The 26,437-nt window shown below is 48.3% G+C and overlaps 1 protein-coding gene across 1 annotated transcript in view; it reads right to left on the reverse strand.

The window, feature by feature from the left end:
* Positions 1–10,732, reverse strand: part of KCNH3 (potassium voltage-gated channel subfamily H member 3) — a 73,137-nt gene extending 62,405 nt beyond the window's left edge. The window contains exon 1 of the mRNA XM_080994451.1: positions 8,990–10,732. Coding sequence (XP_080850577.1) covers positions 8,990–9,065 — 76 coding nt within the window. The 5' untranslated portion in view covers positions 9,066–10,732. The remainder of the gene's footprint in view (positions 1–8,989) is intronic.
* Positions 10,733–26,437: the final 15,705 nt, after the last annotated feature.

The following is a 26,437-nucleotide window of genomic DNA, read 5'->3' on the forward strand; positions in this document are numbered from 1 at the left end:
CATTGTGCAAGCAAAGCAAGATTGAATGCTGATTAAGCAGGTCATCTGAAGGGTCCTTGAATGGCCGTGGCTCTCCAAGATCCCGCTTTTCAAAAATTAAAAATAAAATCCAGCTGCTATCCAATATAAAAACCAGATTTTTTTAAAAAAATTAGGGGTAAACCATTGAATGTTTCTCCTTTCTAGCAGGTGTAGGTGTGAAATAGCACCTCTTAGAGCCTGCTACCTCCTTCCACATTCCACCTTAAAGGGTGACTAGATGCAACAGACTCCACTGCTTAAACACCAGCTCAAGTTCCCTCTCTCTTTCTCACACACACACACACACACACAGAGAGAGAGAGAGAGAGAGAGAGAGAAGAGGAAACCAAAACTTCATAGTATATTGTAATGTCAGCTTCCAACCACGGGCACAGGAGCTCTGAAAATATCCTCCCAAAAGGTTTATGTGACCAAGTTGCTTTTGCAAGGAGAGGAAGGGGAGGGGAGGAGAAAGAAAACAAGGGGGAGAAAGAGGGCTTGTTGGTACACTACAGCCCACACTAAATCTGTTCTACAACTTGATATCAAGCCCTGTAACCCAGGTTTCCTAAGAGTACCTTTCTCTGCGTAAGCAGGCTAGCTACATAATATGAAAATAGAAAAGAGCTGAGCCTGCTCAAAGGCACTCGCTTCTACAGCCAGCCAGCCAGCTCGTGCTCTTCCTCCACTGGGTTGCCACTGCCTGACCCAGGGACCACAACTTTTGCTTTAGAGAGAGAGAGTGAGGAAGAGAGACAGATCACATTTGGGAATAGTTTCTCCCAATTATGTGCTACACAGGTATTGATTTTCCTTCCTTCCTCGGTACATTTTTCTCCGTGCTGTAGTGATGATATAGCGTAAGATTTGGCCCCCAGGCAGAGGTCTTCCCTAACCTTCAGAGCCTTTCAATGGGGATCTCACCAACAACACCGAGGAATCAAAGTTGGAAGGCATCCTGATGAACATCTAGTCTAGGCATAGGCAAACTTGGCCCTCCAGATGTTTTGGGACTACAATTCCCATCATCCCTAGCTAACAGGACCAGTGGTCAGGGATGATGGGAATTGTAGTCTCAAAAACATATGGAGGGCCGAGTTTGCCTATGCCTGATCTAGTCCAACCTTCTGCAATGTAGGAATATGCAGCTGTCCCATACGCACAGGGGCTCAAACTTGCAACCTTGGTGTGATCACCACCATGCTCTAACCAACTGAGCTATCCAGGCTTGTGAAAAGCAGGTGTTGCACTCCTGGGCTACAGACTTGCCATCCCCGCCATCTCATTATTCCTTTTGGATTTCTGCCATCCCTCCTTTGGTACTGCAAGTGATTGAAGTGTAGAGTGTTTGAGGACCGGGACATTCGCAGGGAAACCAAAATGCTTGTTTATAAAGCTATTGTACTATCAACCTTACTGTATACTTGTGAACCGTGGACCACTTATGAATGCCATCTCCCACTCCTTAAAAGATTCCATCAAGGGTGTGTCTCCAAAAAAATTTACACATCACCTGGGAAGACAGGTGAATTAATACCAGTGTACTGGAAGAAGCAAAGATTGGCAGTGTCAAAGCAATGATTCTCCAACATCAACTTTGTTGGACTGGTCATGTTGTGCGGATGCCTGATTACTATAATCAACTACTCTATTCTGAACTTAAAAATGGTGAGTGTAACGCTGGTGGTCAACAAAAGAGGTTCAAAGACTCTCTCAAGGCAAATCTAAAAAAATGTAGTATAAACACCGACAACTAGGAAACACTGGCCTGCAAGCGCTCCAATTGGAGAACAGCCTTTACCAAAGATGTCATGAGTTTCGAAGACACTTGAACTCAGGATGAAAGGGAGAAACACGCTAAGAGGAAGGCACCCTTGGCAAACCCTCACCGTGATCAGCTCCCGCCCAGAAACCTATGTCCCCACTGTGGAAGAACATGTGGATCCAGAATTGGCCTCCACAGTCACTTATGGACTCACTGTTAAAACTGTTTATGGAGGACAATCTTACTCAGCTATGAGTGATTGCCAAAGAAGAAGAAGACTAGAAGGGTCTGGTGCAATGTGTGGGAACAGGCTAATCTGCTGATATGGGTCAGCAGCTCTGCAGAACATAGGGATGGGGGGAGAGACAGAGAGAGACCGTGATACATGTGTGTCTCTTGTGGTGTGGAAAGCAAAGCAAAGCGCATCCCATGGGCAAGAGGTAGATAGATGCTGCTACTGCCTCATGGAAGCTTCTCTTAAGGGAATAAGATGCAAGAGTTTCTTCAGAACTCGAAGATCAAACTTGTGAAGCGGAAAGAAGCCTTCTGCAGGGCGTACGCTTAAGATACAGTAAGCTTGGCTGGGAGCAAATTCTCCCTCCCGCACCCCCACAACTTCCCTCAAAACACACAGAGCTTTTTCTCAGAAACTCCTGGCTATCCAAACTCCTCTGCATAGAATTATAGAGTTGGAAGGGACCCTGAGGATCATCTAGTCCAACCCCCTGCAATGCAGAAATAGGGAATCGAACTTGCAACCTTACCATCATCAGCACCATGCTCTAACCAGCTGAACTATCCAGGCTATCCTAACCCTGGGCAAACTGCATTCCCAAGAGGGCTGGTCCCAAGTAGTTTGTGCTTGGGTCAAACAAACAAAACCACCAAATGGGTCGCCACCACTTTAATCCGTTGACCAGAAAGGGGAAAGAAGAGAAGAGAAGAGAAGAGAAGAGAAGAGAAGAGAAGAGAAGAGAAGAGAAGAGAAGAGAAGAGAGGAGAACAGGAGATGTCTTTAAAGACGGGACACTTCTTTGATTTATTTTTTTTAATAATAGAGGCACATAATTTGCAAACTCTGTAGAAATGTTGCTGTTGCTAATCACTGCAATGGGACTTGTGTGGTAAACTTCCTAGCGGGCCCCAGCCCCAGCCAACCATCCTTGTTATTGTGCATTCATGATTATTTGTGCTCATGATGGTATACAGTGGAACCTTGGTTCTCAAACGGCTTAGTCGATGAACAAATCAGCTCCTGAACGATGAAAACCCAAAAGTAAGTGTGCCAGTTTTCTAACATTTTTCGGAAGCCAAACATCCGACGTGGCTGTCGGCTATTGTTTCTGGGCTACCTGCACCAGTCGGAAGCCGCGCCTTGGTTTTCAAATGTTTCGGAAGTCAAACAGACTTCCGGAATGGATTGTGTTTGAGAACCAAGGTACCACTGTACTTGATTTTGATTTCAATACTGTTTGCACCTGCAAAAGTTTTGGGGCAGGCATGCTGCCCCCCCCCCCATTAGTGCACATCACTTGATTTCCTCTGAAACCCTATATTATTTTTTTAAAATACGACAAATGTTCCAGCTTAGCCTTGCCCCACTTTTGTTGCACTATACTTCCAGACAGCAGCAATGCACTGACATTGAGGAAGCATCAAAGAACCACTAACAAAGCAAGTAAATAGCTCAGTATAAATATACCACAAATGCACTATTATTGCATCAATGACCTGTTGCAGAATACACCCAATTAAAAGACCAAACTTGGTCTAGAGGGGCCCCCGGATATAGGGCGGTATATAAATTCAATCAATCAATAATACGTACTGCTTCAGGGCTGGCCCAAGACATTTTGCCACCTGAGGCAAAGGACAAGATGGTGCCTTCCTCATCCCCCCCCCCTTCACCACCAAGCATTCCATGAACTGGACTGGCCGTTATTTCAGTACTAGTGTTGTCATAGTATCCACCACCACCTCTTGCACCTGAAGGTCACAGGCTAGTCGGGGGAGGGGAGTGCAGGACACAGCTCTGTCCTCTGAAGAAGGGAACAGCCAAGGAAATGCTCCCTAGTATCTGCTGTCTGAGGAGGTCACTACACTCTGCCTAATGGCAGCAGCGGCTACTGGCCATTGGGACTAGAAGGCAGGGAAGTCCGAGTCAATGACTGACAGAGCAACTCCTTCTACTTTTGTCACCATCCTCCTCCCCTCTGGGTTCTACAAGGGCTGGGGTTAAAGAGGAGGAGAGCAGGCTGAGGCTGGTGGAGCAGTACCCCTTTTGTCCTAATGGGCTGGTCTCCACTGCCCAATGGTAGGGCTGGCCTCTGTGTTTCTCCCATTAGGAAAAGTCAGGTGGAGGTACAGCGAGAAAATAGTACACAAGATGCACACAAGAATGCAGAATAGGGAAAGCCTTTTTCCCCCATCCCTTCCCTTCCCCTCCTCTCATCCTTTCCTATTAACTCAATTAGAACCAGAGCAAAGCAAGGAAGCAGACCTGAGGGTTCCTTGCTAAAAAGTGGGATAATTTAAACCAAAAACCACCACCTACTAATTGTGGGATAACCAGCCTCATATACTCAACATGCTTAAGTCTAATTTATGCACTAAGGGGTTAATGCCATAGAGTAAGCTGTCCTGCCAGGCTTAGCTAGGTCTCTCCCCCTCGCCTTGGGAGGAAGGCAATCAAGCCTCTTGCTGTCTACCTGATGAGCTCAGCATGTGAGGTCTGAACTGGTTGCTTCAGCTTAGCCACATGGCTCTAACAAGTCTTCCTTGAGTTCCTATACCAATAATTTAGGAACTTTCACCACTGTAACCAAGGCAGGTTTTACTGCATGTGCAACATTTTCCTGGATGCAGTATGGAAAAACACATGAAACTGACCTTTGGAGAGTTTCTAAGTAAACAATTTTAAATTTACCTAAATGTGTGGTCTTTTTCTATGATGGGGAAGGAGGAAGCTTTGTAACTCACAAGAGCATATTTTAAAGGTCTAATAGTGGGTGGCGGTGTGGGTTAAACCTTACAGCCTAGGGCTTGCCGATCAGAAGGTTGGTGGTTCAAATCCCCGTGACGGGGTGAGCTCCCGTTGCTCGGTCCCTGCTCCTGCCAACCTAGCAGTTCGAAAGCACCTCAAAGTGCAAGTAGATAAATAGGTACCACTCCGACAGGAAGGTAAATGGCGTTTCCGTGCGCTGCTCTGGTTCGCCAGAAGTGGCTTAGTCATGCTGGCCACATGACCCGGAAGCTGTACGTCGGCTCCCTCAACCAGTAAAGCGAGATGAGCGCCGCAACCCCAGAGTCGGCCACGACTGGACCTAATGGTCAGGGGTCCCTTTACCTTTACCTTTACATAATAGCCTATCTCTCCATACTTTGCTGCATATTTTGTGATTTAAAATCTCTGCAGGGGTTCTCTCGCCAAAGTATACTTGTCCCAACCTTGGATCTTGGCATCCAGGAATTCTCCTTTTATACCTCCCCCCTTTCTTTGGAGTGGTGTGGGGAGGAGAGAGGGGAAAGTCCAACTGTGCAACTAGAATTTATTTCACACTTGCAATTATTGAGACGGATACCCCCAGAGTTGGAAGGTATCTTTGCAGATCTAGTCTAACTCCCTTGCTCACTGCAGAATCTGCAATGCAGGTGCCAGCTTCAGAATCCCTGAAAGTTGGCTGCTCAACTTCTGCTTAAATGCTCTCATCAAAGGAGAGCCCATCATCTCCTGAGGCAGTCTGTTCCAGTGTTGAACAGCTCCTGCCTGTCGGAGATTTATTCTAACCTTTATCCTAAATCTGCATCCCTGTAATTTCTACCCCTTGGTCCTGTCCTCTAGAAGAGTGTTCGACTTTGGGACCCCAGATGTTGTGAAACTCCCATTCCCATCATCCCCAGCCAGCTTTAGCTATTGACCATGGATGATGGTTGTTGTAGCCCAACAACATCTGGAGACCAAAGGCTGAAGAACACTGCAAAAAAACCTGCTCCATCCTCTGTGTGGCAACCCTTCCAATATTTCAAGTCTGCTCGCTTCGTTTTCTCCAAGCTAAACATAGCCAGCCACAGGGCACAGGATGCATTTAGTACTAATTTAGGAGAGCACTTCACACCATTCCTATCCAGAAGGTACTTCCATGTAGCAACTGATGTGCAACTTGGGTGTAGAAAGGTGCATGTGATGATCACACATGCAAGCCTTTTCTGATGTGAGAAGCCACAGTCATTGGGAAGTCATAGCCAAGCACAAGTTCCTAGCTGGGCTGGTGTAGTGAAAACTCAGTATGTCCTTTTCTATATGTGTCCATTTAAAAGCGGGGAACCCCTGGCCTTCCAGATGTTTTCAGACTACAACTCACATCATCCCTGATCATTGGCCATGCTGTCTGAGGCTGATGGGAGCTGGAGAACATCTGGCAGGCCACAGGTTAGCCACACACACCACGGTCCACACTCAAGTTGTGCATTATTTTCTATATGGTAGTGGTGCATTATTTTCTATATGGTAGTAGTTTCTTTGTAGGGTTTTTTTGCAATTAATTGTATACAGCTTTGAATAGAGATCATGAGCTGCCAAGTCAAATCACCTGTCATCACAAGTCAATTCAAACTTGCTCAACCGGGGGGGGGGGGGGGGAGCCAATCTGGTGATGAAAAAGTCTCTCTAAAAAGGTTGTGTGACTCAGTCCTTCATCCCAGAACCCTTGCTTCTTCCCCATAGTACAATGAGCCATCTCAACAATGCCTGAATTATTTAAGGAAGGGGAGTAGGGGGAACCTTACTTAAATCTACATGGTCCATCCCTTGACTCGCCCCCATTTTAGCAAAAGTGTGGCCTTCCAAGCTCTCCAAAGGAAGACACTAATAAACATCGTAACAAAAGGTAAAGAGGACACTTCCCTCATCAAAAAGGACACCCTGCTCCTTAGCACACACACATCCAGCCATTTCAGTTCACCATTTCAGTTCAGACACACACATCCAGCCATTTCAGTTCACCTCTATTCTTTAGATTTTTATGTTGACAATAATTGTTTTTGCTCTATTATTTTGAGAGACTGTATGGTATAAAAAGGTAAAAAAGGTAAAGGACCCCTGGACAGTTAAGTCCAGTCAAAGGCGACTATGGGGTTGCAGAACTCATCTCGCTTTCAGGCCAAGAGAGCCAGTGTTTGTCCGCAGACAGCTTTCTGGGTTATGTGGCCAGCATGACTAAACTGCTTCTGGCGCAACAGAACACCTGACAGAAACCAGAGCGCATGAAAATACCATTTACCTTCCTGCCGCAGGGGTACCTATTTATCTACTTGCACTGGCATGCTTTCGAACTGCTAGGTTGGCAGGAGCTGGGACAGAGCAGTGGAAGCTCACTCCGTCACAGGGATTCGAACCACCAACCTTCCAATCAGCAAGCCCAAGTGGTTCAGTGGTTTAGACCCAAGTCCCGGGATAGTGGCTGCAGTCGTGGGCTTGGAGTGAGGAAATTCAGGTTCAAACCATTGCTCAGAAGAGAAGCTCAGTGGGAGATCTTGGGCCAGTCAGTCATCACCTCTCAAGCCCAACCTACCCCACAAGGTTGTTGTGAGAGATAAAAGGACACTGAGTATGCCATCCTGAGCTCATTGGAAGAAAGTCAAAATGAAAAATCAGATCTCTAGCTACACCCTTCTGACACCACAGAACAGACCACTCTTATCTCCATAAAAGAATGGCAGGGGCATAAATTGAACTGTCAACCTTTCCAAAGCCCAGTCCTGTTAAAAAAAAGGACTCTTTGCCCAGCTCCCCTTTTCACACAGAATATGGATGACAAATGAAGGTTTGTTGCCAAGGGTAGACCCAGCAGGGAATCGCAGCTTGCAGAGTACCTGTGTCTATAGACACCCGGTTGTTGTATTCTCACATTTCAGGTGCACACGATGCAAGATAGCCAAGTTCCATTTCACATGCCACACAAGTGTATACAACCTGAAAGTGCAGTTCATAATGGCGCCCTAAGGAGTGTATCTCATGACACACAGGTTTGCAAACATGTCTATCACATTCACACATTGCATTCTCAGGTTTATACATGAAGCACGGAAAGAAAGAAAGAAAGAAAGAAAGAAAGAAAGGGCATATTCATCCCCTAGGAATCCTAGGCCTAAATTCTGAAAGAAAAAGATCCTGAACACAGTAAAAGAAACAAAGAAAAAGCTATTTTGGATACCTGATCACTTGGGTCACCAAATGGAGACTCCAGGGATTGCTGTAAGTGACATAAAAGCCATGATTTCTACTAAATGCTGCTCTCCTTAGCCACAGTGGTTCACTGAATTGGGGGGGGGGGGGAGAGAGAATTTCCACTTGATGAAATTCTACCTTTAGCGCATATCTTAAAAGGCATAGCAGCCCTCTCATGGAGTGTGCTCACACACACTATACCTTGAAAGCACATTCTTTCCCTCAAAGAATTCTGGGCACTGTAATATACCCTCCAGCAACCCTTAACAAAACTACAGTTCCCAGAATTCTTTGAGGGAAAGAATGTGCTTTAAAAGGTATACTGTTTCTGCGGCCACGGTCTGTAACTGACAACCCCCAGTGGCAAACCATAAAAAAAACAAAACGCCAACAACCTTTGTATAGGTTTTTGGAGAGTCCATTGAGATTGGGGGGGGAGAAATCTGACTGAATTTGCAGCCCACTCAAGAATAGCACCCAGCCCATACGTGGCTTGCACCACATGTGATAAATGCACAAGTGTGTTGCGTGCACATCACATCCTGGGGAGCTACAGTTAGTTGCAGATTCCCAGCATGTGTCCCCTTGCACGATGCACACGCACGCCGTTTTAATTTGCTCTGCTCTTCCCCACCCAGAAGGACCGCTTTGAATGTAGGAATCGTGTTGCCTCCGAAACAGGCCTTTAAGCTCGAATGAGTGCTAATCCACTATCACCACCGCTTCCTTGAGCAGCCCATCTAGGCTGGCTCGGATGAAAGGTTTCAGGAATGGAACTGTGAGTGGTAAGAGTGAGGGGGACCTGAACATATTTTGGAGAGAGGTTTTCCCAGCGAGTGGAGGTCTTCTGCAAAGGAAAACAACTAGACGTGACAGCCCTCGAGCTTGCCTACGGAGGCCAAGGCAACAAGGTTGGGATTTGGGGGTGGGGGAGGGAAGAGGACTTTAAAAAAAGAGAGGGTGGGAAGTCAACTCACGCGTGCCATCAAAGCGGGTTGCTATGGTATCCAGGAAGGTGTTTTGGGGAGCCAGGAGGCCCCTCATCACCGGCATTTTAGGACTTGCTCGAGGACCTCTCCATCGTCCAATGGTTGGGAGAAAAAGAGATCCAGAAGTCGTGGGGGTGGGGGGGGAGGGGGAAGAAACACCCTTAGTCTCCCCAAGTCAGAGGATCTCTCCACCCACCCGACTCCCACTTCTTGTGGGGCGCAGCGGGGCTCGCTGCCAAGTCTACAGCTGCCCCAGCCTTCGGATCTCTCCCGTGCCCAGACAGCAAGGCAAGCGCATCCGGCAAAGAAACGGCAAAAAGGAGAGGGGGCGCCCTCCCTTCGCAAATGAGCAGCCACCCCAAAGGCAGACGGACCCTAGTCCCCTTCGGTCGTGGCCTGGCGCGAAGTCCGGCTCTGCCCTCCAAGTGGCTGGACTGGACGGAGCGAGAAAAAGAAGAAAGCCCGGGTCGTGGTCTGGAGATCCCGGCTGGAAGTCCCCCGACGGCTGCCACCTGCTTAGGATGCGTCCCCGTCCGCGGAGCCGTAGGGGCTTAGGGCTTCTTCCCCACCGGCTGCCCTCTCCTCGCGCCCCCATCTGGGACCCGGCAGTCCCCGCTGCAGCAGCGCCAACATCTTCGTCCCCGGCTCGCTCCGGTCTGTGCGCCTTCGCAACTCCGACGGCAAGTCCCAGAAACTGCCAGGCGTCGCGATCGCCAGCAAAGCTTTGGCCGCCCGGGGCATAATTTCCAGGCGCTGCCTTTTTCAGCGCAGAGCCGCCTTCGCCGCCGTCCTCCTCCTCCTCCTGCCGTCGCCACTTCTTCTTCTGCAGATCCTCAAACCGTCCCCGAGCCGAAAGTTGCTCCGCTTTGTCATTCGCGTGACTTGGCAGCTCCTCGGCCAGCGGTTATTCGAATCCTCGGAAAGAAGCGGCTGTTAAGTGAAGCCCACTCCCTCCCCTTTCCGAACCATCTTTCGTCAATTTCAGCCACCCGGAGCATCGCGCAGCATCCTCAACTTGAAAGTTACCATAGCTACTTAAGACACACCCGGTGGCTCTCCCTTAAAGGGACAGCCAACCTGTAGAGTTGCAAGTTTGGAGTTTTGTTTTGGTTTTGTTTTTTTTGCTTTGGCAGATTAAGAAGTTACACGTGTCTCAGAGAACACACGTACGTGCACACACGCACAAAACTTGGGTCTGTTATTTTGAAGAAAGAAAGAGAACTGAAATGGACTGAGGATGAAAAAAACGCACCCTCAGGCGTGCCAACTTGAATAAAATATGGGGGGGTTAAGCCTTGCCCGGCATAATTGATCACATGATGAGATGCACGTGCACCATTTGAATGGCAAGGCCCGTCAACTATGGGGGAACCCCTCGGCCCCCAGCAATTAGCTCCAATGTGCACTCTTTAAAAGCATTGGGTCTTCACATGGGAGGCTGCCATAAATGCACTTCATGTGACTCTACCCGGCCATAGCATCTTCAAAGTGTCCACAGTGAGAGAGGCCGTGGAATATTACAGAGATCTCCAGAGTTAGCAGGGAAGAGATTCTCCAGTTTATACGGCGTTTTCAAATATCAGAATGCCACTCCACAGCAGTGGGTTTTGACAGGCTCTGTATTGCAAGCCATAAAGCTGAAATTGGGCAAAATAATTTAACTTTAGGGATTGCACTTTATATGCCAGCTCTGTGCCTTTAGTAGCAGGTAGGTAAAGGTAAAGGGCTCCTGGACAGTTAAGCCCAGTCAAAGGCGACTATGGGGTTGCGGCGCTCATCTTGTTTTCAGGTTGAGAGAGCCAGCGTTTGTCCACAGACAGCTTTCTAGGTCATGTGGCCAGCATGACTAAACCGCTTCTGGTACAATGGAAATAAATTGGCTGAAGTTTTGCACATCACAGGAGCAGCTCACCCACTAAGTCTAAGTGTGTCAAACTTTTAAAATTAAGTAACTAAAACTAACCCCTCTTTCCTTACACTTAAAGGGAATGGTCCAAGGGAAAGGGGACAATGTTCGTTCACATTTGCTGTGTCAGGAAGGTCTGAGGCATCACATGGCGGGGCAGAGTCTCAAACAAATGTGTGCTCTCCCCAGCATGTTTGCACACTCCTGTCTCAGTGGTGTCTGCCCTGGGTTGGTCATGTCCACGAAAGGTAAGATGGCAGGATCCTCAAGGACGTGCTCAATGGGGAGCTGGCACCAAGCCTGTTGGCAGACCAACTTTGTATTATAAAGAGGTCTGCCAACAGGACATGAAGCCTAGCAACATCAACCCTGCCATGTGGAAATCCCTTCCAGAGACGACCGCAGCACCTGTAGACAGTTTGTGTATCCACAGCAGTGACCAGAGGAGAGATAAAGGTAAAGGACCCCTGGATGGTTAAGTCCAGTCAAAGGCGACTCTGGGGTTGCGGCGCTCATCTTGCTCTCAGGCTGAGGGAGCCAGTGTTTGTCCACAGACACCCTTCTGGGTCATGTGGCCAGCATGACTAAATCGCTTCTGGCTCAATGGGACACCGTAACGGAAACCAGGGCACACGGAAACACTGTTTACCTTCCCACCGCAGCGGTACCTATTTATCAACTTGCACTGGCATGGTTTTGAACTGCTAGGTTGGCAGGAGCTGGGACAGAGCAACGGGAGCTCATCCTGCTGCATGGATTCGAACTGCCGATCTTCCAACTGGCAATCCCAAGAGGCTCAGTGCTTTAGACTACAGTGCCACCCGCATCCCCAGAGGAGACCAGAGGAGAAGTGACCACTGGGAGGTGCACAGGAAGAAGAAACCATGGTACCCCTCCATCAGCACAACTGGACACCTTCATCTGCCCCAGCTGCAATGAAACATGTCTCTCCTGTTTCAGTATCTACATCCAGAGCAGGTTCTTTAACTCTACAAAGTTTTTGACCTGAAGGTGCACTCCAGAGACAGATGCCAAGTAAGAAAAAGGACAGGTTTCCAGTCCCTACTGACTTCTTTTCCATTCATGGCTACTCATATTATTAAACCATTAAGAACAGAATCTACCTGCCTGAACATCCATTGCCTTTCCCCACAGACACCACAGCATAGAATCATGGAATCACAGAGCTGGAAGGGATACCCAAGGGTCATCCAGTCCAACCCCCCGCAATGCAAAAATCTCAACTAAAGCATCCATGGCAGATGGCCATCCAACCTCTGCCTAATAACCTCCAAGGAAGGAGAGTCCACCACCTCCCAAGGGAGACAGTTGCACTGTCAAACAGCATGGGAGGATTAAATTGGGGGGGCGCAGCTTCCTGCACTTCCGATTTTGCTGGAGTGCAGGAAATTCTTCCACACAGACATGACAACAGCAATGGCTGCGCAGTAGTACAAGTGTCTTATTTACTGTACGTTTGGCTCTCAATGTTGGATTCTGCAAAACGCAAAGCATGCCTTGCCCAAATGAAATCTGGCAAAGATTGCAAGTCGTGTTGTTATACTGAGCCGACTGGAGAAATCTCTGCACCTCCTCCTGAGCCACATCAAATCACCTCTGTCTGCACTGTGGGAAGGGGCTGAAGCCAGTTTGCCCAGTCTTGATCTGTGCGAGAGGAGCTGTACAAAAGCAGATTTGGCTGGCTGGCGGCTGATTTAGATTTGGAGGGGGTGAATTTGTGCTGCTTTGAGACTAGGGCTGCCTGTCTGCATGCTGGTTTCTGCACCCAAGTGATGCCTGTTCAACCTGTACACTTTTTAAACAGATTATTCCAAAGGCACTGGAAGTCCCTACATCTCCCTCTTCCCCCCTCCCCAAAAAATCACCCTATAAAGGTTGCCCTGAAGTTTCATCTGCTTGGGGGAGCCTGTTAACAAGAATCAATGCCTGTTATTTTCCTCTTCCAAAGGGAGCAGTTTAACTCAGCAGGAAAGCCCTTCACTCTCTGCTTGTGAAATAATACTTAGTAGAGCCCCTGGTTGTTTCTAACACCTCCTCACTCCTGCACTCAATAGAAAGAAATTTCAATGGCAACACCTGTATTTAAATTAACTCAGCTTGAGTAAAGAGATTCAGCCGTGGTGTTTGCTTTGTTTTTTTTGGTGGTGGTGGTTATTTAAAACTAAGGTAGGGATACCAGCAACGACAATGGCTCTATTGTGCTGTTGTTGATACTGCACAGATGAGAGGGTCCTTAACTTGTATACCTGCTGCACACAAACGCACCCTCCAATAAGCAGTCACATGAACAGGTGTGTCCTGTTTATTTCAATGGTCTTGCCGGATGGATTCAAGTGTCCTGCTTCTAATATGCCGCAGGTAAAACGGACTTCATATCGCAATATGCTACTTTCCCCAAGTGCTCAAAACACTTCACACACGTGATTTCAGTACTCCTTCCAACAACCCTGTAAGGTAGGCCAGTAACATCACCCCCAATACTACTATATAAAAAAAGATAAAGGACCCCGGACGGTTAAGTCCAGTCAAAGGCAACTATGGGGTTGTGGTGCTCATCTCGCTTTCAGGCAGAGGGAGCCGGCGTTAGTCCACAGACAGCTTTCCGGGTCATGTGGCCAGCATGACTTCTGGCACAACGGGACACTGTGACGGAAACCAGAGCGCACAGAAACTCTATGTACCTTCCCGTCGCAGCAGTACCTATCTACTTGCACTTGTGTGCTTTTGAACTGCTAGGTTGGCAGAAGCTGGGGCAGAGCAACGGGAGCTCACCCCATTGCATGGATTTGAACCTCTGACTTTCCGATCGGCAAGCCCAAAAGCCTCAGTGCTTTAGACCACAGCGCCACCTGTTCCCAGAGCACCCTTTTATAAGCTACAAGTTCCCAGGATTCTTTGAGTGAAGCTGTGACAGTTTAAAGTGTGATGCTGTGATAAAGCATACAGTGGTACCTCTGGTTAAGTACTTAATTCGTTCCGGAGGTCCGCTCTTAACCTGAAACTGTTCTTAACCTGAAGCACCACTTTAGCTAATGGGGCCTCCTGCTGCTGCCACGCCGCCGGAGCACGATTTCTGTTCTCATCCTGAAGCAAAGTTCTTAACCCAAGGTACTATTTCTGGGTTAGCGGAGTCTGTAACCTGAAGCGTATGTAACCTGAAGCGTATGTAACCTGAGGTACCACTGTAGTACAGATGGGGCCTCAGTGGCATAGGGCGGGCAGGTTCATATGATGCCCCTGCTTCTCTTGCACCCATGGAGGCCTACTCCCGAGTAGTGCCAAAAAGATCGTTTGACTCGCTTTCAATGAGCAGATCTTCTGTTTTTGCAAGCCTTTGTTCAATCTACAATAAGGAAGTTTCAAAAGCCATGAGGGCTAGAAACCTCTTTTTTATAAGCTGCACTGAAACAAAGAAGATTGAACAGATACAACGTGCAGCACATGTACGTTGTAAGCGTTGGAACCCTCTGAAAGAGTTTATATAAGCAGCCTGGTTCAAAACATGCCCATCCCAGCATTGATTTCTTTCATAGCAGTTGACTCCAGCTGTCTCACTGTCTCACTCCGATGCATCACCTGCTGCTATTCCTGCATGACAAAGACACAGATTTGGCCTTCGGTGTTGTTTCTCGGCAACAGGTCCCACAAGAGAAGCACAACCAGCTCCCTCCAGAATGGTTCAGGATTGAAGCCAAAATCTCTCTCTCTCTCTCTCTCTCTCTCCTCTCTCTCTCTCTCTCTGAGAATCTACTTAGCAGCCCTCAAACCTAGTGAGGGATTTGAGAATAAGTGGATTCTTTCAGAGGGGTGAGGGACATCTTGAGGAAAATTTCAGAGGGGTGAGGGACATCTTGAGAAAAATTTCCCAGCTTATAAAATTGTTGAATTTATATTTACTCATAATCCTTTTTTAAAAAACCAACATAAACTGCCTTTATGGTGGATCTTGTAATTTTTTTAAAGGAAAAAGGCAAGGTTAAAAAAGACAGGATTAAATAGAGCAGGTCATACTTTTTCACCCAAAATGTTAAGATTTGTTTGCTGTTTTTAAAGGACCTCTCGGAGTTTCAAAAGCAGGATTTGCAATTTACTTGGTATAAATCTAAATCAAGTAAGTGTTGGAAATGTAAAGAGAAAGAAGGTTCTTTTTATCATATGTGATGGTCTTGTAGTAAGGTTAAAGCTTACTGGGAAATGATATATAATGAATTGAAAAGGATGTTCAAAATAACTTTTTTAAAAAACAACACCCAGAAGCTTTTCTTTTGGGAATTATAGGGACAGAACTACCCAAACTTTTATGGAAAGTAAATCGTGTAGGCTACTACAGCGGCAAGAACGTTACTTGCCCCAAAATGGAAAGAAGCAGAAGTCCCAGCAAAGGAAGAATGGATACAAAAACTTATGGAATATGCAGAAATGGCGAAACTTACTGGAAGAATAAGAAATAAAGATAAACTTTTTATAAAAGAATGGAAGTGGTTTATTGAATATTTACAGATAAATTGTAAACAGATAAGAACATTGGCAGGATTATTGTCATAACCTGCAGTTTTATAAGAGTATTTATTTAGATGAATAAATGAGCTAATTAAGTTAATTTGGATATGCAGAAGATATTAAAAATAAATTTAAAGAACCACAGAAAGAGGAGGAAGGTTTTGAAATGTTAAAATGATTGTAAAATCAGTGAAATGTATAAACTTGAAAAGCGCATATATATATATATATATATATATATATATATATATATATATAAAAGCAGGATTTGCAAAGGTTTGAAATGAAAACCACTAAAATTCTAAAAGTTTGCTTCATTTCATTTCAAGTTTATAAGGGGGTGCTTCAGAAGAAGAGTTTGGATTTGATATCCCGCTTTATCACTACCCGAAGGAGTCTCCAAGCGGCTAACATTCTCCTTTCCCTTCCTCCCCCACAACAAACACTCTGTGAGGTGAGTGGGGCTGAGAGACTTCAGAGAGGTGTGACTAGCCCAAGGTCACCCAGCAGCTGCATGTGGAGGAGCGGAGACGCGAACCCGGTTCCCCAGATAACGAGACCACCGCTCTTAACCACTACACCACACTGGTTATCTCCAGAGGAACTGCTTGATGCAGAATTGTTTGGGGGAAATGATATAACTCAGTGGCAGAGCATCACTCACAGAAGGTCCTCTGTTTGGTCCCCAACATCTCCAGGTAAGGCTGTTTTGCACTATAATTCCCATCATCTCTGACCACTTGTCCTGCTAGCTAGGGATGATGGGAGTTGTAGTCCAAAAACAGCTGGAGGCCCAAGTTTGGGAAACCATGGTGTAGACTACACTGCGGTAGACGAGCCAATGGTCTGAATCAGTCAGTATAAGGCAGCTTCCTATGTTTATCTTATTCTCGGCCACAGGTAGCTAACCTGTGGGCCCTGCTCTCCCGGCCTTATGATTCTTGATCTTTAAACCCAGCAGCCCTTCAAATACAGTGGTACCTCAGGTTATATACGCTTCAGGTTACATTCGCTTCAGGGTACACACTCCGCTAACCCAGAAATCGTGCTTCAGGTTAAGAACTTTGCTTCAGGATAAGAAAAGAAATCGTGCTCCGGCGGCGCGGCAGCAGCAGGAGGCCCCATTAGCTAAAGTGGTGCTTCAGGTTAAGAACAGTTTCAGGTTAAGAACAGACCTCCGGAACAAATTAAGTACTTAACCTGAGGTACCACTGTATAGGGCCGTCAGCCACATGTCCTTTGTAAAGACAGACACTTGGTCTGCCGCCCCAATCTGCTGAGGTCTTTGAGAAGCCCCTGCTCTGTGCCCCATGCCACTAAAGGCAAAAGGTAAAGGACCCCTGGATGATGAGGTCCAGTCAAAGGCAACTATGGGGTTGTGGCGTTCATCTCACTTTCAGGCCGAGGGAGTTGGCGTTTGTCCACAGACAGCTTTCCAGGTCATGTGGCCAGCAGGACTAAACCGCTTCTGGACACCATGACAGAAACCAGAGTGAAACCAGAGCACACGGAAACGCCATTTACCTTCCTGCCACAGCGGTACCTATTTATCTACCTGCACTGGTGTGCTTTTGAACTGCTAGGTTGGCAGGAGCTGGGACAGAGCAACGGGAGCTCACTCCGTCGCGGGGATTCGAACCGCCGACCTTCTGATTGGCAAGCTCAAGAGGCTCAGTGGTTTAGACCACAGCACCACCCGCGTCCCATGCCACTATCACAAGTGTAGCTGGCTGGTTTGCCGGACAAGGCTTTCTTGCTTGCAGTGCCCAACCTGTGGGGCTGATTCCCCACCCCCGCCCTGTGATGGTCCAATGCCTGGTTAAGACTGCTTTATTTCAGTGTGCTTTCGGTTCATTTGCCATGTGGTTCCCAGACGATTTTATTACACTGGCTTTGATTTCGTTGCTGCTGTTTTAAATTACTTGGCTTGTTTTGTAAATTGTCCTTTTTATTAATGTGCTTTAAATGACTGTTCGCTGCCTTTGGGGCAGACTGTCAAACAGAAAGGCAGGATAGCCCTGCTTTAAGAAAAACAAAAAGAGATACTTGCCAGGTTAGAAACAGTGCACAGATTTTGGCTTTCATGTCCTTTCTGATGGCCACCCTTTCCCCCATTCTAATCCTGAAAGTGTGTTTGGGAAGCCGTGAAATGCAAGAGGTTCTAGTCTGCTGACTGGGTTTACTTTGCTATAACTGACCCTGCCTGGGTTTACGCTGGAGTAACACTTGATGGGATCATTGTGCATAAGCCTCTACTGGAGCAAATTGCTATTGGCCAGTTGTAACAGAACAGACTGTACACTTTAATTGTTGTTCTAGATGAAAGAGGTATTTGTAGTGTGTGATATTAGGAGCAATAATCATGTACAGTGGTACCTGGGGTTACATACGCTTCATGTTACCGGTACATACGCTTCAGGTTACAGACTCCACTAACCCAGAAATAGTACCTCAGGTTAAGAACTTTGCTTCAGGATGAGAACAGAAATCGTGCTCTGGCGGCACAGCGGCAGCAGGAGGCCCCATTAGCTAAAGTGGTGCTTCAGGTTAAGAACAGTTTCAGGTTAAGAAAGGACCTCCAGAACGAATTAAGTATTTAACCTGAGGTACCACTGTATATCTACACTTTATGCATTAAAGGTGGAAGCGTCGGACTCCATCTAAGTAACCTAATTTTTGCAGCCTAAGACACAAAATGAGCAGAGGGGTTTATTTACTTTAATTTACTTTATTTATTGTGCTATTGATGAGGATTTTTTTAAAACCTCGTAACTAAGGCCCCAATCTGATCACTGGACATCCTAGTTAGCTTATTGTCTGGCTTGTGAAATGTAACCAGCCTTTGTTTGTAGCTAAAGGGGCTAGAAGCCTGTCTTTCTTTTCTCTTCTTTTAAAAGCGGAAGTTGAGATTCTCCAACCACTGCCAAATTCTCTGCTTCTGCAGAAACGTGAAGTACACACAGCTCTTGTGACCGTCCTCCACACAAGTACAGTTAGTAATAAAAGTCGCCTCAGAACAAGGTCTGGGTCCATTGCTCACACAACAGCCTGTTTCAGATAGAGAGGTCTTGGGTTTATTAGAATTGTCCCCGTCCCACTGGCAATTAAATAATCTAAGGCGTCTTTAGCAGCAACAGAAGTGAAGGCAAGTTTGATCTACACATCAGCAAAAGAAGAGAGAGTGACAAGGTCGGGGGTGTTCTCTCGCTGTGTACCTGCTTCTCCAGTACCATCTCCTACTCTTGTGTAGGCGAGCACCCGACCTATTAAGCAGAGTCTTTGTCTCCAGAACAGCATGTGTGGGATGGGCGGTGAAAATACTTTCTGGGTACAATGGGAAGGTAAAAAAAATGAGGCAGGGAAAGAAGATGGAATCAGGAGGAGAGAGAAGCGGCCAAGCAGTCTAAAAGTGCTCATTTCTGTATTCCTCCTTCAGGTTCCATGGAGAACCCTAACTTTCATTTTTTAAAAAAATGTAAGCGTTTCTAGCCCTCATGGTAGAAAATGAGGAGGTAGCTGTGAAAATGATATGCTGAGGGATCAGCACCTGAGAGGCGAGTTAAAAAAAAAGCAAAACAGAAACCGTGGCAGATTGAAACATAATTCAGATCCATTCATCAAAACTTTCAAATGCCTGACTGTTCTTTTCCATGTCTGAAAAAGATCAGAATAAAATGTTAGGTCCTTCTTGGAAAATCAAGCAACAAAGACGTAATGCTGCTGTGTGGGTTGTGTGTGTATGTGTGTAGGTATGTGTGTCTGCACAGGCTGATCCCCGAAGAATGGATGCTTTTGAATTATGGTGCTGGAGGAGACTCTTGAGAGTCCCATGGACTGCAAGAAGATCAAACCTCTCCATTCTTAAGGAAATCAGCCCTGAGTGCTCACTGGAAGGACAGATCCTGAAGCTGAGGCTCCAATACTTTGGCCACCTCATGAGAAGAGAAGACTCCCTGGAAAAGACCCTGATGTTGTGAAAGATGGAGGGCACAAGGAGAAGGGGACGACAGAGGACGAGATGGTTGGACAGTGTTCTCGAAGCTACCAGCATGAGTTTGACCAAACTGCGGGAGGCAGTGGAAGACAGGAGTGCCTGGCATGCTCTGGTCCATGGGGTAACGAAGAGTCGGACACGACTAAACGACTAAACAACAACAACAAAAAATGTGTGTCTGCAGGAACCACACACTTTCTCTAAAGAATAAAATGTTCAATCCAAGACTTTCATGGATATTGCATTCTTCCGCCAGGCCAGCATTCAAAATGTAATGTCCTTTTCGCTGGGGAAAATGTGATTCATTCAGAGCCACTGTGATTTGAAGTGCCAGAATGTAGTTCTGAGGTGTCATGGGGCTACTATTAGACAGAGTTTGTGAGTTCCCTGATGATGGGCAACCCAGGTAGCCCAGCCCATTTTGCCTTCCCCCCCTCTCAATAGGTGCAGAGCATTTCTCTTGTAATACTCAGGGTTAAACCCCTGTCATTTCCGGGGAGCATCTGTTATGTAGTGTAGTTTCACCCTGGGCCAACAGGGGGATACTGTATATAGTTTTCACTCAGGTCTGTAGATAGTTTTCACTCAGGTCCGCGTCTGTTATTTTAGGCGGGAACTCTGGGCTGTTGTGGTTACAATGTTGACAGCCGGCTGCCTATAAATACAGGCCGGCTGAGCTGTTCGCAGTCAGTTCTATTCCAGCTTACCATAATAAAGAGCTACTTGAAGAAATCGCTGTGCCGGCTGCTATGTCAAGCCACGACTTAACACTGGCGACGAGGATGGGATGGATGGACATCAGAGCACAGCCAGATGCGGCCAGCCTCTGAACTGAGCTGAATCACTGAGCTGAATCACAGAGCGAAATCACTGAGCGAAATCACTGGGCAGAACCAATTCAGAGCTGACTGTTCTGGCTAGAGCACTGTGTTCCATCCATCGCCCTTCACGCCGGCATCGGGATCATGGCTTCACTTGTGCCTCTACCGCTTTTTGCGCCAGCCTCTGAATCATGGGACTCCTACCTCGCTCGGTTCGACTGCTACCTCCAAGCCAACGAGCTGACAGAAGTATCACAGGAGCGGAAGCGGGGCCTATTCCTCAGCCTCTGTGGGCCTGAGGTGTTTGAGACGGCCCGAGCGTTGGTTGCACCTGAAGCAGTCCAGGCAACACCATGGGACACGATCCAAGAGAAGCTCCGCAACCACTACGCACCAAAGCTGTCCAAGATTGCTGCCCACCATGTGTTCTACCACCGGAACCAGGCAGAGGGGGAGTCAATCAACAACTACACCACCGCCCTGCGACAGGCTGCCATGCACTGTGAGTTCCGAGACTTAGACGATGCCCTGATGGATCGAATCGTCTGCGGGGTCCGGGACATCCATCTGCAACGGCGCCTCCTAGCCAAGCCAGACCTCACGCTACAGAAAGCCATTGAGGAGGCTGTGGCCTCAGAAGCTGCTGAACGCTCCGCCCAGGAGATCCGCAAGTCCAGCAGCCCGCGTCTTGCTAGGGAGCCAGTTCCGGTGCATCATGAAGAGGCCAGCAGTGAGGAGGCATCCTCCAGTGAAGACGATGACGTGCACCAGACAAAGCGGGAGCGCAGGAAGTTCCAACAGAAGTCCAAGGGCCAACCGGAATGTGCTGGCTGCGGAGGCAACCATTCCCGTGCCAAGTGTCGATTCAGAGACGCCATCTGTAGGAAGTGTTCCAGAAGGGGCCACATCGCTAAGGTCTGCCGATCGGCTCCGTCTGACACCCCCCCTTCATCGACTCGCAAGTCCAAGTCTTCACTCCAGTCTGCCAAGGAAAGTTGTTTCGCTCTCACCAACTGCCGCTGCCCGTCTGGAACCACGATTGGCCAAACCGACTCGCCTACGCGACGCAAGCTGAACGTCACGGTGCTCATTGAAGGAGCTCCATGTGACATGGAGATCGACACCGGGTCTGCCCTGTCCATCGTGTCATGGAGCACCATCAAAAGACTGGTACCCAGAGTGTCCAAAAGGCAACTCGACTCTCACCGCGTACACCTGAGAGACTACCAGGGAAACGACATTCCCGTGGTAGGCGTTGGCCGGTTCCGGATCGCCTTCAAGGATTTTTCGGGCCTGCTCCGGTTGGTGGTGGTCGAAGGTCAGCGGCCAAGCCTCCTAGGGCTAGACTGGTTTGATGCCCTCGGCCTGGAAGTCACCGGCATCAACTGCATCTCTAACGCAGAGACTGAGGGTCTGGTCAAAGACTTTGCCGAGGTTTTTGACGGCACCTTGGGCCAATATACAGGTACGCCCATCTCCTTTAGCCTTGATCCACAAGTCGCCCCCATCAAGCTAAAGCCACGCCGGGTTCCCTTTGCTCTCAAGGCTAAGGTGGACGAACAACTGGACAAACTGATCGCCCAAGGAGTTTTGGAGCCGGTTGACCACGCAAAGTGGGAAACCCCCATCGTCACGCCTGTCAAGCCAGATGGGTCGGTGAGAATCTGCGCTGACTACAAGTGCACGATCAACAAGGCACTTCAGCAGCACGCTTACCCGGTTCCTGTTGTCCAACACCTGCTGCATTCCCTGGGTGAGGGTAAGGTCTTCACTAAGCTGGACCTTGCCCAAGCCTATCAACAACTGCCAGTCGATGATGCCACTGCTGAAGCCCAGACGATCGTCACCCACCGGGGGGCTTTCCGTTGCCGCCGGTTGCAGTTCGGGGTGAGTGTGGCTCCTGGCATCTTCCAAAGCCTTATGGAGCGTCTCCTGCAAGGGCTTCCGGGCGTGGTACCATATTTTGATGACGTCTTGGTGTCTGCAGACTCACACCAGCAGCTGTTCGAGCACCTCCGTGCCGTGCTGACCAGGTTCCAGGAGGCCGGGCTCAAGGTAAAGAGGGACAAGTGCCAGATCGCCGTTCCACAGGTAGAGTTCCTGGGCTATCTTATCGATGCCTCCGGTCTTCATCCAACCACATCCAAGATCCGCGCTATCCAGCAGGCCCCCACCCCAAAGAACAAAACGGAGTTGCAGGCATTCCTGGGGCTGCTGAACTTTTATAACATGTTCCTGCCCCACAAAGCCACAGTGGCTGAGCCTCTTCACCGACTCCTTAGCACTAAGACACCTTGGGCCTGGGGTCATCGGGAGACGGCGGCCTTCAACGCGGTCAAGGCTCTCCTTTCTTCAGACAGTGTGCTGGTACAGTACAGTGAATCCAGGCCGCTGGTCCTTGCCTGCGACGCCTCACCTTTTGGCATCGGTGCTGTCCTTAGTCACCGTTTTCCAGATGGAAGAGAAGCACCGCTCGCCTACTTTTCCAGGACACTATCTCCGACGGAACGGAATTACAGCCAGCTCGACAAGGAGGCATTGGCACTTGTGGCTGGAGTGAAGAGGTTCCATGAATACCTCTATGGCAGGACTTTTGACCTCATCACTGACCACAAGCCACTCCTGGGCCTCCTCGCCGGTGATCGTCCAACTCCACCGGTCCTCTCACCACGCATGCTGCGATGGACTGTTTTCCTGGCTGCCTACCACTACCGGCTCATCCATCGCCCGGGGAAATCGATGGGCCATGCCGACGCCCTCAGCCGTTGCCCTCTTCCAGCATTTGTGGAAGACCCGGCTCCAGCTTCATCGCTCCTTCTGATTGAGGATCTTCCGGCAGCGCCTGTATCGGCTGCCACTGTGGCCTCCGCATCTGCCCAGGATCGCACCATCAGCCGGGTGCTCAACTGGGTGTGGAGGGGGTGGCCACAAGGGCCTGTTGCATCGGAGTTCCAGCCCTTCGCAACCAGACAACATGAACTCTCAGCTCATCGCGGCTGCCTGCTGTGGGGAGACCGCGTCGTGATTCCCCAGGGACTCCGTCAGCGCGTCCTGGAGGCTCTGCACGTTGGCCACCCGGGAATTGTCAAAATGAAGGCGTTGGCTCGGTGTTACGTCTGGTGGCCTAATATGGACGATGCCATCACTGCCTGGGTGTCCGCCTGTCAAGCGTGCCAGGAGTCGAGGCCTGCACCACCGGCAGCTAAGGGACACACCTGGGAGACGCCAAAGACACCCTGGTCGAGGGTGCACATCGATCTGGCTGGCCCCTTTCACGGCCGGACCTTTATGGTAGTGGTGGACGCCTATTCCAAATGGCTGGAGGTCGCCCTGATGCCCTCCACCACTACCGAAGCTGTCATCCGGGTGCTGCGAGGCCTGTTTGCAACGCATGGGTGTCCTGATGTCCTTGTCTCTGACAACGGACCGCAGTTCACGTCAGGCACGTTTGAGCGGTATCTTTTGGGACTGGGCATCCGCCATGCCCTAACGGCACCCTTTCATCCATCCAGCAACGGGCAAGCGGAAAGAATGGTGCGCTCGACAAAAGAGGCACTGGCGCGCCTGGACCGGGGAGACTGGCATGAGCGGGTCGCCGAATACTTGTTCGTGCAACACATCACCCCTCATGCGGCCACAGGGAGGAGTCCTGCTGAACTGCTTATGGGCCGCCGCCTCAGGTCACCGCTCGACCGGCTACACCCAGACTTTGCCGTGGCTGAACCCCCAGGCTGTGCCAACGCACCACGGTCATTTGTCCCAGGAAACCAGGTCTTTGCCCGGAACTATGTGGGGGACATCCCTTGGGTGCCAGCCACAGTAGTGGGAGTCACTGGACCTCGCTCGTACCAGGTGGCACTCGAAGACGGACGCTTGTGGCGACGGCACATAGACCAGCTTAGGCGCAGGGTTGGGGACTTGGACACTACCGAGGTGCCCCCAACTGCGCTTGCGGCTCCAGAAGAGACACGTACAGATGGCGAGGCCCCACCTACACCTCCCTCGCAAGCTGCCAGCGTGGAGCCGAACCAAGCCGTTTCAGAACAGACTCAGACCACTCCACTTGCGGAGGCTCCACCCACAGCAGCGGATCCAGGGGAGTTGGTTCCAACGCCACCTAGGGTCGCACCACAGCCTCAGCGAGAACTGTGTGGCCCTCCGGACTTGGCTACCAGTCCCCGGCGGTCTGGCAGAGTTTCCAAGCGCCCAACTTATTTAAAGGACTATGTTGTTGGACAGGTATCACTGTTGGTCTAAGTATGGGAAATGTAACCGATATGCTTTTGTGCTTAATTGAACCATTACGCGTAGTGCTGTATATAAGGAAACCATTACGATTGTAACTAACGCCTTATCTCGGTGGGGAGGGGTGTTATGTAGTGTAGTTTCACCCTGGGCCAACAGGGGGATACTGTATATAGTTTTCACTCAGGTCTGTAGATAGTTTTCACTCAGGTCCGCGTCTGTTATTTTAGGCGGGAACTCTGGGCTGTTGTGGTTACAATGTTGACAGCCGGCTGCCTATAAATACAGGCCGGCTGAGCTGTTCGCAGTCAGTTCTATTCCAGCTTACCATAATAAAGAGCTACTTGAAGAAATCGCTGTGCCGGCTGCTATGTCAACCCACGACTTAACAGCATCAGTAAAGTTTCCTGTTTGAAAACACTGATCAGCCACTGCCAGGAAGTATAGACAACACTCGACTAGATAGGCTGTGGGGGACTCTTTTTTTGGGATTTATAATTTATTTACCAGTGCAGGCCCCTGCAAAGCCTACTCAGGAGTACCATTGAGTTCAATGGGTTGCAGACTGAACCAAAGCAGCTTACAAAAAACATATAGCATTTTAGAAAATCAGATACTTTGACCCCCTCTGCATGGGCTCAGATATTTACATGGACCTCTTAAGAGGAAGAATGCATTCACGAAAGAAGTTTCATGCGCCGAATTTCTGCTCATCACACAGCTGTTAAAGCAGTAAAAAGTAAGGGAGGTGGAATTGACATTGCAGCATTCTGACACCTGCTAAAACTGTTTTCATACATTTATATCACATTAAATAATGGAATAACTGTCCTTCAAGTTTTTCATTACCCAGAAGATTATAATTATTGTGCTGAAAGCAAAAAAGGAATAAGAGGATTGGTCTTCTTATAGACTGCATATCGGGCTGGTCTCTTATGGATGAGAAGCTGGTTAAATAGTGGAAACAGAAAGTAAATGGGAAACAATGAAGGGAGTTAAACAATGGGGTTCCCCCACCCCAGGTCACATATGAGGGCTGGTGTTTTTTTTAAATATTTATACATTTTGCATAGCTAAGACTGACCAGTGATGCAGCCAAATTTGCAGGTTTGCAGAGGACACCAAATTATTGCAACCAATTAGAACACTAAAGGGATCTCTCCAAACAAGATGAACGGGCTAACTGGCAATAAAGATTCAATGTATTTTATTTGTTTATTGAATTTGTCTACTGTCCTTCATCTTTAGATCTCAGGGCGGTTCACAACACAAATGGCAATGTAAGTGAAAAGTGAAGCACTTATGGGTAAAATAATAACATTAATAGAGATCTAAACGGAACTGGGGGTTAGGATCCAGGACACAGAGCCTAGGTTTGTGTGGATAGTTCACTTAAAACACCAACTCTGTAAGCAGCAGCAATGAAGATGGGTTTGGAAATAAGGTGTTAAAATCCAGGAATGGGCAGATCTTCAGGCTTGCAGAATCAGCTTTGGGTTGTTGCTCTTGCTGTTTTAACAACAACAGAGATCCACCAAACAGAGCGTGGTTAATGATGGTGAGCTCAGGAATTTATTTTGAATATCAGAATTGAACTGAGCTCACTGTCATGCCACATAAAAACCCACTTATGGCTGGTTACTCCTTGGCAACACAATATATCGTCATGTCAGCAGGATGAGGGGTTTTTTTGGATTTTTTGGAGGGGGGAAAATAAATTTGTTGTTACTACCATTGGCAATAAGAAACCTTTGGTGATCAAATCACCAAGAGAACCTAATTTACCTTCCCACCCCGTTATTATAATCACTGTTATAATGCATTTATGGCCTGGTCACATTTGGAATACTGTAGCAATTTGGGTTACTCCTTCTCAGAACAGACACCCAAGGATGGAGCTGGGCAAGCAAAACGATGAAAGGCTTGAGGCTCTTTCCTAAAATGACTAC

This window comes from Podarcis pityusensis (genome assembly GCF_964106645.2).
Source record: "Podarcis pityusensis genome assembly, chromosome: 2".
NCBI classification, from domain to species: Eukaryota; Metazoa; Chordata; class Lepidosauria; order Squamata; family Lacertidae; genus Podarcis; species Podarcis pityusensis.